Source organism: Cygnus atratus, chromosome 1 (assembly GCF_013377495.2).
Source record: "Cygnus atratus isolate AKBS03 ecotype Queensland, Australia chromosome 1, CAtr_DNAZoo_HiC_assembly, whole genome shotgun sequence".
Taxonomy (NCBI): domain Eukaryota; kingdom Metazoa; phylum Chordata; class Aves; order Anseriformes; family Anatidae; genus Cygnus; species Cygnus atratus.
Window position 1 is genome coordinate 102,363,414 of NC_066362.1, and position 12,311 is coordinate 102,375,724.

Sequence of the window (12,311 nt, forward strand, 5' to 3'; positions counted from 1 at the left end):
CTGCCGTGTGCCTGGGGATGGGCCTTTGATGGGCTGATGGCTCCCGTGATGGCCCTGGGAGCAGCTGGGGCAGGGGGTTATTGTGTGTAACCCCCTCGCCCACCGCCATTGTCTCCCGGTGCTCCTTGGTGGGTGTGAGGACAAGCTTTTATCACGTAGCCTAAGAAAGAGGAATGCGCAGTTTTCCCTTGTCCTTTTACACAGCAGTCCTGCTGTCGGGAGTACTGCTTCAACAACAACGCAGAAAGCACCCGTGAGGGGACATTGTCACCTCATTTGAACTGTACATTTCTGGTAGCCGGTCTGTGGTCAGGCGACCGTGGAAAAAAAATAGCAGAAACGGAATTAAAATGTTGACGTTCGAGTTCCTCGGAACTTGGTGACGAAGGGGATGGTGGGTCCCCAGCCAGTCTTTCTTGTTTTGAAAAAATGCCATGTGCCAGCTTTCTCCCCAGCTTCACTTCTACCCGAACCGCTGCCGTTTCCACAATTTGGACGATTCCGAATACAGCAAAATCCTGCGTCGTTTGACGAGGCCAACTTGATTTGGAAGGATAGGGGCTTTGAGACCAAACGCAGCCACACCTCGAGCTTTGCCCCCATGGTTTATAGGTGTGTGGTAAATATATATATATATATATCTATACTTGTGTAAAAACAAGCGAGCAAACAACCAAACACCACGCCCAAACACCCAGAAGCGTTTCTCGCCCTGTGAAGTGGGCAGCGTGGCCGCGACCCCCCCCCCCCCCCCCATGTGGCGTGGTGCCGCCCCGCCCCGCCCCGCCCCGTCCCGCGGCGGAGCCCATAAATGCGGGGCAGCCCGCGGGCCGCCGGGCGCGTTCACGAAGGCGTCGCAGTGGGCGGGGCCGGCAGCGAGTGCGTGAGCGAGCGGGCGGAGGAGCGGAGCGGAGCCGCGGAGCCGGCTTTCCGTTAGGCGCGGGGGGAGCGGGCGTTGGGAGCCGTTTGCCGCCCGAGATGGCCGACAAGAAGGTGAGCGCCGCTCGATGGGGGTGTGCGGCTCGGAGAAACAGCCACGTCTGCCGGGAAGGGAGCGGGAGCGGGGGCGGGCGTGTTGGCGAAGGCTGGATTTATTTATTTATTTGGGAAGACTGCGTTTTTATCATTTTTTAACTTTTTTTTTTTTATTTTTTATTGGGGGGGGGGGGTAGTGTGTTTGTGAAAGCCGGTTGATTTTTATTTTTATTTTATTTTGGGGGTGGGGGGGGAGCGAGGATTGATTCGCTGCGATGCGCGTGTCCCCGCGTGACGCTCCCCGCGGTTAATTGGTATCGATCCAATTAACGTGCGCCCGGCTGGTCCCGGGGCTGCCGGCTGGAGGGAGGGAGGGATGGGGGGGGGGGTTCGTGGTGGCCAGACGGGGGCTGCCCGTGAAGGGGCCCCGGTGGCGGTGCCGCGGCCGTCGTTAAAACCGTTACTCGGTTCTGAGAAGCGAGCAGCACGGGTCGGTTCCTCCTTTCCCCTCCGGAGGCCGTGGAGCCCTGTAGCGGGTGGGCGCCGTGTCCGAGGGCAGGGTGGGGAAGGGGAGCGGCGGATCGGTGCCTGTGCCCGGGGCAGGGTGCGGAGGGATGGCTCCGGTAACGGAAACGCCGTCCTGAGGGAGGCCGCGGGCCCCCAGCGCCATGTTGGTGAGAGCAGTGGGTAGGGTGAGAGGATGAGGAGGGGAAGGAGCGAGCATCCCGTCAAGGTCACTCGGATCTCGTCAAGGCATCCCGGGGAGGATTCAACAAGTTGTGCTGCTTTGAGGCTGCAGTGAAGGAGACGGGAGTTACTGTGCCTGTGGTCGGAGGGGAGGGGTGGCGGTTTGAGTTCTCTGCCGGTGTGTAGACCTCAACCTTGGTTGGGGTGGATGTAGCTGTACTATTTCTGATCTCTGTTTGCGTTTTGGGAAGCGAGGCACAGCGAGCAGTAACAAATGATCCATACATTAGCTCATGGTCTGGCTGGCCCGGGGAGGCTGGGTCAGGCCATGTGATGTCTTGGGTGGTGTGATGCTGGGCAGGAGATGGAGACGAATAAGCGGCAACACTCCGGAAAATGCATTACGAAAGGTGGTAGTAGAACCAACCTCGTAACTAGCTTATGTATGCGTTATGTAGGCAAGATGTCCCTCCAGAGCAGATACCCTGTAGACCCTGCTGCACCCAGAAGAAAAAGGTCGACCATGACCACTATGACAAAGCAGAGCCTTGAGGGGAAAGATTCTCTTCTGTTGAGTCATTGTGTTGGAAGTGTGGACAGCTGGGCTTTGTCATCCCCTTTGGTATACCAGCTAAGGGGCACCTAGCCTGGAGTCCTAAAAGCGCTTAGATGTCTTAACGGCCTTTTATTGGCATCTATGTGCTTTGGAAGAGCTGTGTCCATGTGGTTTTGTGCCACAATTTGCCCTCTAAAATGAGGGGAGCAGTCACAGGGTGGCAGAGAAAAGGCTTGGATCCTCTGGGGTATGTTCAAGTGTGAATTGTACCATGGGAATCATCTGCCCCATGCAAGAATATAGGATCTTGTGTCCTCTGCCTGCGGCATTAACCTTAGTAGGAAGCGACCTCAAACTGAGATATTTAAATGATGTAGGCAGGGGAAGCCATGCATGAGAGCAGTTTCCTTAATTTCTGCTTACTGAGGCCTAGCTGGTAGCTTTGTGGGAGTGTGCAGGCCAGAAGCACCTACATGCCTGGCTTAAAGGATCGGTAAAGGGTAGTGTGAGTGCTGGCAGCCTTGGGAACTGCTGCTTCTGGAGTGAGCTGGAAAATGAGAAATTGCAGGAACTGTGACAGTAGGCCCCATGGCCTTGCATCTCTGCCCTGCCAGCCTTAGGAGAATAATTGGAAAGTTTTGGGACTGTTAAAACTTCTAGAAAAGCTTACAGTCCCTTTTGAGACAAGCATGTGCTTTCAAATAGTGCCAAATTAAGCACTGGCTGTGTAAGTTCCAACTCCTGAGTCACCTGTTCCCCCCTGCCACCCTAACAGAGCTGGCTTAAATGTTGGATTTTTTTTTTTAAAAAGATGTCAGTTGCTTTTTATTGACAGTTTAATTTCTCAGTCTATGGGACTTGTGCAGGTTGGAGCTGTTTCCTTTATGGCTGTGAGGGCTCAGCAGTTTTTTAATTTTAATAAATAAAATTTACATGCCCTCAAATTCCAGGGTCTGTGCTTTATTTAAAAAAAAAAAAAAAAAAACAACTCATTGACAAAAACCAAACAACTATTGACTCAGTGTCAAGACAAATAAAGGGAGAAGGTTGGCAGCCTAGGCTCCTGTGCTTATGTGCCTTGGGGCAGGGTTGGGAAGTTCTAGCCTGGGAAAAGCAGACCTGCTGCTGAAGAGTGCAAGTTTTAACTTTGAGTGACTGCCAGTGTAGATCTGGTGCAGATGTGAGAAGGTATTGGGGGTGGGGAGAAGGGGGCAGTGGCTTTCTCAGTTGGCGTGAGGAAGAGTCTGACCCTTGTTTCATGATCAGCAAAATCTTTTCTATAAAGCAGATCAGCCCAAAATAACAGCCACTAATGGAGCCAGTGTGTTCATTATTGAGCTGAGCATAGTTGAATGTCAGGATTTATAAACGTTGGTCAGGCCTTTCTCCTAGTCACCAAACTTCGCTGTCCAGTTGCACCTCTGTTTCCAGGGTCTCTGTTACTGGTGCATACCCTTGCTAGATAAAACCATGTTCCCATAGCTCCAGGTACAGCTGCATCTTCTGTTTGTGCTCAAGTTGTGTAGAAAGCACAAATAAATTAACCAAACAATTGTCTCTTCCTTCAGAAAATTACTGCACCCCTTATCTATGCTGTTACTATTGCTGCTATTGGATCTCTCCAATTCGGGTACAACACTGGTGTCATCAATGCTCCTGAGAAGGTAAGAGGGAGGATGGGTGAAGTGGGGAAAAACATAGGTATGAGGCTGATGAAAAGAAAAAGGCATATAAATGGTGGGGGGAGCTGTCTATCAAGCAGCTAACAGTTTGGTTCTGGTTTTTGAATTCATGGAAGGAAGAGATTCAAAGGACAAGAAAGTTACTAGGAAGGAGAAAGCAGGGAGTATTAATTTGGAGTGCAGAATGTTGCCTAGATAAAGAAGGGTCCATCTGCCATTTTGTGGAACATCAGCCACTTCAGGGTTTGTCATTTTGTTAGCTAGCAGTTTTGACCCACCCCTCCTTCCCCTTTAGGGCATGCGAGGAGAGGAAACATAATTTGATTCTTCTATTTTAAATACTGCCCTATGCTACCCTGCTCTCCAATCTGTCACAAATTGAGTAGCTATCTAGACTGTTGTACAGGTCAGGGGATGAGGCAGGATGTTCTGAGTCAGAATGAACCAGCTGGGGCAGAAGGCAAGTAGTGAGCAGTGTACAGAAATGAGCTGAGAAGGTTGGTAGAGACTGCAGTTGCTCTGGTTTCTCTCAGGGGCCATCTCTCAGACTTCTTCAGTTCAAGTGCAAATTCAGTGCTTGTAAAAGGGTTGTGACTGGGGCATTCTGACAAAATCATATGTTTACACCATAAAAAAAAAAAAAAGGATGAAGAAAATGAGAAATGTAGTTTTGTACTAAGATGGTTCCTCTCTCTCAGGAACTGAGTCACTAATACCACATCCACCCCATCTCCGGGAATAGGCGTCACATCATACGCTGTTGGGGGGGTAGGCGCTGGGGGTGTCCCCTAGCTAATGTCCTGCTGCCCTCTGCTGGGGGCAGGCACTCTGAGGCTGCATCTCCTTCCTCTCCTCATTATCAAAGAGCATGCCTCAAATTGGAAAAGGCCCTGTTATCTGTTCTCATTCTGTTCCAAGGAACAACGAAGGATTGTTTTGTATAATGCTGCAGTTTTCAGGCTTGCCTCAGTGAAACTTCATGTCTCAAATTATTTCCATTGCAGAGAGCCATTCTCTGCTGCTAGGTTTTTGCTGTTGCCATAAATGTTCCCCTCCGTTCCGTGGTCATGCTTTTATTGTTCCCTCTCACTCCCATCTCAACCTTAAAAAACATCAGCAGTGACTCAAATCAAGAAACGTTCAGAACATAAAGCCACTTTCCTTAACCATCAATGATTTCTGTTCAGTGAAGCAATCCCTCCCTCATCATTCTGCTACCAGTCTCTGAACTTTTAGTTGAATTTTTAGTTCCTCATTTTTCTATCTTGATCTTTGCTTTGGGTGCCGCCTTGACTTGCTGCATCCTTTTAATCTTTTGTCCTATTCTTGCTGCTTGACTCCATGAAAACAGAAGACTCCAGAAATATTCTCCCCTCACCCAGTGCAAAATGCCTCTCACAGGATTGTAACCCACTTTACCCCCTGGTTTCTCTTGCAGATCATCCAGGCCTTCTTCAACAGAACTTTGTCCCAGCGGAGTGGAGAGGCTGTCTCTTCAGAGCTTCTCACCTCATTATGGTCCCTTTCTGTGGCTATATTCTCAGTAGGAGGTATGATCGGCTCCTTCTCAGTCAGCCTTTTCGTCAATCGATTTGGCAGGTAAGTTGGGAGGAGGGATCCAAGCCATTAGTGACTTCCCATTTAGCAGTGGAGTTCTGGGGAGGAAGAAGGCAGAGGTGAGAGGAAGGGGGAGGAGGAATGTATGGGCTGTGAACAGAAAGGAATGGTTGCAGGTCAAGGCAGGAGCTGAATGGGAATTACTGTTCTTTTCCTGCTCTCAAGATGAGGGTCATGGGTAGCTTTATCCTCCTCCCCATGGTTTTCCCACTCTATTGCTAGTTAAAGCTCAGCCTTGTTATCTTTACCCTGGCAGGAGGAACTCCATGCTGCTGGTGAACATCTTGGCTTTTGCTGGTGGTGCTCTCATGGCCTTATCCAAGACTGCAAAGGCTGTGGAGATGCTGATCATTGGGCGCTTCATTATTGGCCTTTTCTGTGGTCTTTGCACTGGCTTTGTACCCATGTATATCAGTGAGGTCTCACCCACCAGCCTCCGTGGAGCCTTTGGAACCCTCAACCAGCTGGGCATTGTTGTAGGCATCCTGGTGGCCCAGGTAGGCTTGACAAACTTGATCTTGTACTTAGGGGAAAGGTCAGGTGAGGGAGGGCTGTGTGGGACTGCGACCTTGTGAAGTGGGCTGCATTTGCCATTGAGTACAATATTTTGTCCTGTCATACTTTGTGGCATAGAGGTAAGGAATTAGCAGATTTAAATCATCTTTTCTCTCCATTTCATGGGTAGATTTTTGGTCTGGAGGGAATCATGGGGACTGAAGCGCTTTGGCCACTCCTTCTGGGGTTCACCGTCATCCCAGCAGTCCTGCAGTGTGTGGCTCTTCTTTTCTGCCCTGAGAGCCCCCGTTTCCTGTTGATCAACAAGATGGAGGAAGAGAAAGCACAAGCAGGTAAGAACTCATTTCTGAAGGGGCAGGGCTGTGTTGTGGCTCCTAGCCTGCCCTGAGCTTGAGTGGGAGGCTGGGATTGCCTTTAGAGCCTGTGGTAGACAAGGGTGTGATTCCCAGAGGGCACCAGACCTACCTTCCCATCCTATAGATTGCACCAATGCCAGGAGTTTTGAGAAACCTGGCATCCCAACAGACTCCTGGTAGGATTAAGAAATTAGGAGTGGCAACTGGCGTGATGGGATGCTGATGCAGCTTGTCGGCTCCTCCTGAGTGGCAGGAAATAAACTGATGTTTAACAATGAGCTTGAAGGGTTTCCTTCCCCTACCACAGAGGGATGAAATCAGCTCTGGAAAGTGTATGAACAGAATTAGGGATCAAATGTAAGTTAGGCGCACAAATTACATGAACAGTGCCTGGGTTTGGTTTCCATGGTGATTGCAGCACCCTGAATTCTGGTTTGAAAAGATGAGCAACAGCTACACATAGAGGCTCTTTCCCACAAAGCAGGACCAAACACTGACTTGGCAGGTGATTCTGTCTTCCGAGTGTGCCCTCCCTGAAACAGCAGTGTAGGGGTTGGGGGAACCTCCTGTCTTTGCGAGTATTCTATCTTCCACTTCTGGATTCGTCCCTACAGTTCTCCAGAAGCTCCGTGGCACACAAGATGTGTCTCAAGACATCCTGGAGATGAAAGAAGAGAGTGCTAAAATGTCTCAGGAGAAGAAAGCAACTGTGCCAGAGCTCTTTCGTTCTCCAAACTATCGTCAAGCCATTATCATTGCCATAATTCTACAGCTCTCCCAGCAGCTCTCGGGCATCAATGCTGTGAGTTATCTTTCTCTCTCATTTATTGGGCCTCTGGCTGTCCTTGTGGTTCAGGATAGTTGTGCACCACTAATTGTGACAGAACTAGGCTTGCAAAGACCTCTTTTGTGTCTTGACTGGAAAATACTTTTTGTGATACTGCAAGAAATTGCTAAAATGAAACAGATTATATTGGCTTTCATTTTTCCCAGACACCATGGCAAGGCGTTGCAGCCATGCATCAAGTGAATGAAACTAGACCGGAAGCATGCTGTTCTGTGCTGTTGAGTGCTTTTATACTGCTGAGTGCCTGTTGAGACTGTCTCATTAGGCAGAGAATGAGGAACACACTCATAAGGACTGGAATTGTGATGGTATCTGACTTCTGCTTCTGCTTCTCTTTGTAGGTATTCTATTATTCTACAGGGATTTTTGAACGAGCTGGTATTACACAGCCTGTGTATGCCACCATTGGAGCTGGTGTGGTAAACACAGTCTTCACTGTTGTATCGGTAAGTAGAACAGGTCCTTCTGAGAGAAATAACTTGTCTGCATGGGATCTTTCAGGGGATGTGATTGAAGATAACTAGCTGTGCTGTGGCAAAACAGTGGGCTAACCATTTGCATATAAAAGCAAAGAGTGCATTAAATGGGAGAAAAAAGAAGAAATATCTTTCTTTTAAGAGAAAGGTAGTGAAGGGTGAGGAGTGCTTGAGGGGAAGAGGGAGATTGATTGGAAAAAAGGCAGTAGCAAGAACTGGATAAATGTGTTGAAGAGAGCAACCTGATAAACTGCACTGAGATCGCTGCTGACACTGAGGACTACAGATAGATGAAAAAGAAGTAGTGCAGCTCACACTGATGGAGGGAGCCTCTTCTGTTCTTGCTGATAGTCACTGATTTTTCTTTCTGCCACATTTCCAGCTGTTCCTGGTGGAGCGTGCAGGACGCAGGACACTCCATCTAGTTGGTTTGGGTGGCATGGCTGTGTGTGCTGCTGTTATGACTATTGCTTTAGCTCTGAAGGTGAGTAATTAGTGTTTTTGTCCAGACTGACCCCAGTGGGGGACCTTTAGGACTATAGCTGTGTTAGAGGGCGGAGGTTGGGTGGAGCATGTGGTGGGGTAGGGGTACAGCATTCTTACTGGAACTGTGCTACTGTGTTCATAATACAACTATGAAAGTAGACCGTGTTAATGGACATTGCATTATGCTGTGCCATGTTTGCTTCTCAAATTGAAGTTTATTGTGTTTTGTTCCCTTGCAGGACACTGTGGAGTGGATCAGATACATCAGCATTGTTGCTACTTTCGGCTTTGTAGCCCTTTTTGAGGTTGGCCCTGGTCCTATCCCTTGGTTTATTGTGGCAGAACTCTTCAGTCAGGGCCCACGGCCTGCAGCCATGGCAGTGGCTGGTTGTTCTAACTGGACCTCTAATTTCCTGGTGGGGATGCTCTTCCCCTATGCAGAGGTAAGGACCCGGTTTGCAAAGTACTGCAAGTGTGCTGCAGCATTGGAATAGGTGTTGAGTGGTTGTAGAATGAATCTTCACCGTTACCAGCCGGATCTCTTTGAAGTTGGCCCTGCTTTGGCCAGAGGGCTGGGACAATCTTTTCTGGTGTTCTGGTTGTTGTTGATTTAGAGTGTGGCTAACCATATGTCCTGCTTGGTTACTGCTTGTAGCCTAGAGCCATCTTAATTTAAAGGCTTTCCCTTTAACACTCTTGAAGTGACCAAAATTAAGGCTTTTAAAGCATTTCAGAAGCCTACATCAACCTGATCAGTAGAAAAAGATCTTGTTTGAGGACAATTCAATAAAGGGTGTTGGAGTTTTGACATGTCAACAGAAAATGGCCTTGCATTTAGGCTTATGATTTTTTGCAAATTAAAGCCGCCTGCTTTTGTTCTCATTACAGAAACTGTGTGGACCCTATGTCTTCCTTATTTTCCTTGTTTTCCTGGTCATCTTTTTTGTCTTCACATACTTCAAAGTGCCGGAGACCAAGGGCAGGACATTTGAAGACATCTCCAGGGGCTTTGAAGGACAAGCAGAAACCAGCCCCACAGCCTCATCACCTGTGGAGAAAAACCCCATGGTGGAGATGAACAGCATAGAACCTGACAAAGAAGTTGCCTAAGATTCATGACACGCCCCTTCTTTGACTCTTACATTCTCAAAGAGTCATTAAAGGAATGAGCAAAGAAACCGTGAGAACTGGGACGATTTTTTTCCCCCCCTGACTGCTGCTATTGTCTTTGCACCCACATATTCTCCCACTCCCCCCCCTGCTATTCTGCCAGGCTTACCAGCATTAAGCAAATCTGATATCAAATCTCATTGTCAAAATACTGGAAGGTGCCTGGCACTCTAGCAAAAATAATCTCATCTTCTCTGCCACAAACATCAGGTGAATGGACAACAGCTGGCAATATTTTTGCTTTTCTCACCTGTAACTGCTATTTGGGATTAACATACTTGTGCACGCAGTGACCATAATGTAACTTAAATACTATTTTTGTAGTGAGTTAAAGTTACCCACTAAACAAGTCCCCTGCCCTTCGAGTCTACTCTGTATGTGTGTGTGCAGTGTGCACTGGAATTTAACAAGCCTACCAAAAAGCCATCTCCTAGCTTTTTCCTATCCAGTGTGCACTTCTTCAGCCTCAGGAAAAAGGGGACCAAGTTACATGCATATTTTTTTCCTGTTCTTTTGTTTTTTGTATAGACAGACTGGGAACATACTTTTACTTAAGTTTATTTATTTGTATGTCACTTTGTAAATATTTATTTTTTTAATGGTGTACAAAAGTGTACAGATAAAGAAATTGAAAATGTTTAAGACATAGCTATTCTAATGGAAGACGCTGTAGACTTGAGGTGCAATAAAACTGTAAAGGAGAAATACAGTACCAAACAGTAAGACAGGTGTTTTAGATGGTAGATCAGAGCCAATTTTGCACATCACCTTTAAAAGTTACTTCTGCCCTTTGGAAAGAATCAAATAATTGATCAGTACTGGTGAGAAGAGGTAAGCTTGTTTATCAACCAAAATCCCTGTGTCATTTGGGATATTTTGAGTGGTGATTTTAAAATTTGTTCTGAAGTGCTACTTGGAAAGTGTGGTATTGCTGCAAGGGGATGTTGTTAGTTTATACATCAGTTAAGCATTTAAGTTAAGCAGTAGGGATGACTGTGGGTGGTAACTGCAAACCACAAGGTGAGTTTTTTTTTGCCTTGCCTTTTTGACTTCTCTGCTATATTCCAGTAGGCCAGGAAGTTTGAAAATTGCAGGTTGTGAAACATCTTTGGAATATAGTTTTTAACCTCATACAACTTATGTGACAGTTACAAATACTGAAGGCACATAATCTAACTTGTGTAGACACAACTGGTCAGTTACAGCATGTGTAGGTTCACAGAGATGCAGGAGTAGACAGCAGAGCTACTGGAATATGTTAGCTTAGTCTGAAAGATCTATAGTACTCAGTCCGCTGTTGGTTGTAGGCCAAATGTTTTTGCCCCTTGTGTCCTCTGGAAGATCTGCATGATGTTGCAATGCCCACTGTTGTCCAGTGTGTTGTGTAGATGTGTGCAACTGTCTAATATTGCCTGTTAGATGGGATATGGCAGACAAAAATGGTACATTGTAAGTAATGGTCTTCCCTTTGTCTCATTGCTAGGCAATCAAGTGTATGTATATACACAGATATCAAGCTATAGTTGCAAGCTATCACAGCTCATTTTAGGAAGGCAAAAAGTAATGCATGCAGTATCTTCTGTTATCAAGGGTTGGGACTGTTGCTTTTCTGACTGCAGTGTTCTGAGTCTGGGCCTGCACAAGCTATCTAAAAACTAGCAAAGGGGTAGCTACAATTTCAAGCTCCTGTTCTTAGACCTGCATTTTCTGTTGTCTCAATCAAATTGAAGTCTACCTGCAAACTCACATGAGAGTTCATCACTGGACATCCTATAAAAGAAGCATGCCCCCAGATTTCAAGGTGGGTAAGAGGAAGAAGAAAAGGCTCAGAAAGGCAGAAGTGACAGCAAAATTGTGGTAGCATGGATAACCCAAACATTGACAACATTGTTTTGGAGCAGGTTAAAGTTCCCATCAAAGTATATTCTGGGAGTGCCTGTGGCATTTTCTGTAACTGGTGATGAGATTTTTCACCTTCCCTAATGAGAAACAGTTGCAGAGATCAGTAAAATTTGCTGCTGTGAAATACTTCCTGTGATGTTATTTAAAGTACTCCCACCTTTGCACAATGTTATCCTATTACATCCAATTTTCCCTTGCTTTCCATCAGCCTTCTCTATCAGGTATTTATTCTCAGAGGTATTATATGACTACCCTCACTTCCAACTTTCATATTTTGGCTCAGTTATACAGATTGTGCCCTCCCTTTAAGCCTCCAGCACTTGCAGAGATATTTCCATATGGACATCTGTATTTTAGGAAATTCCTCCTACAGCTGTGCATAAGAGCATTCCCCACTTTGCATTAGAGATGTGTTGGCTTGGACCAAAATGTTGTGTAGGTCTTCCTCACATGGTATCTCTTTGTTCTGTAATGGCATTGTGGATATTTTGGATGGTTTTTATAAGCTTATTGTGACCGTTTAATGTTTTTAAAATAAAAGTTACAATCTAAATACCTGTTCTGGGTTTTATCTGTACCCTCTAGTTCTGTTTCCTACTACTTTATCCTAGGCTGCATCCTGTAATGTTCTAAGCTTCTGCTTGGTAATCTCTGGCTAGCCCAGCATCTTGGATCTTGGATTTGCTGTTTTATTCTAGTGGTAGAGGGGCTGCTTCATGCTTACTACCTTAATGAATTCCATTACTCCCTTTTTTCTTAGTAGTTAAGGATGTGTTTCTCTGATTCTTGTTAGCCCAAATCCCCTAAGCAGGACCTTCAGTGATACTTCGCCAGTTTTTCTCAATAACAAGTGGAGAGGAGAGTGGAGGTTAGAAATGCCTCCCTCCTTCTGGCAAGGGTCCTTTATGCCCCACTCAGGTTTTACATCTGTAAACACAGTTTTAAATACTGTTCCACAGTGGGTGTGTGGAAGGAGCAGAGGGTGGCAAAGAACTAAACCTCACTGCCTGGGGAGAGGCCACTTGTCAGAAACTGCTCCCT

The 12,311-nt window shown here is 46.7% G+C and overlaps 1 protein-coding gene across 5 annotated transcripts; it reads left to right on the top strand.

Annotated features, from left to right (window-relative positions):
• Nucleotides 1–764: 764 nt before the first annotated feature.
• Nucleotides 765–11,823, top strand: LOC118247600 (solute carrier family 2, facilitated glucose transporter member 3). Of its 5 annotated transcripts, none has more exons than XM_035545709.1 (10): nucleotides 765–993; nucleotides 3,787–3,882; nucleotides 5,339–5,499; nucleotides 5,774–6,014; nucleotides 6,203–6,365; nucleotides 7,004–7,191; nucleotides 7,578–7,682; nucleotides 8,095–8,196; nucleotides 8,438–8,641; nucleotides 9,087–11,823. In XM_035545709.1, exons 1-10 carry the CDS (start codon nucleotides 979–981, stop codon nucleotides 9,306–9,308), a joined length of 1,497 nt encoding a protein of 498 aa, XP_035401602.1. In that variant the 5' UTR covers nucleotides 765–978; the 3' UTR covers nucleotides 9,309–11,823. The 5 variants fall into 5 exon arrangements, with proteins under 5 accessions (XP_035401602.1, XP_050566132.1, XP_050566133.1 ...); XM_050710176.1 differs by having other exon boundaries at nucleotides 841–993; nucleotides 9,163–11,823; XM_050710175.1 differs by lacking the exon at nucleotides 3,787–3,882 and having other exon boundaries at nucleotides 797–993.
• The last annotated feature ends 488 nt before the right edge of the window (nucleotides 11,824–12,311 follow it).

Excerpts from the sequence above, each read along its gene's own strand:
- LOC118247600 (XM_035545709.1), top strand. Across the intron at positions 7,192-7,577 it reads AGCTCTCGGGCATCAATGCT|GTATTCTATTATTCTACAGG; the intron begins GTGAGTTATCTT and ends TTCTCTTTGTAG. Across the intron at positions 8,642-9,086 it reads TGCTCTTCCCCTATGCAGAG|AAACTGTGTGGACCCTATGT; the intron begins GTAAGGACCCGG and ends TTCTCATTACAG.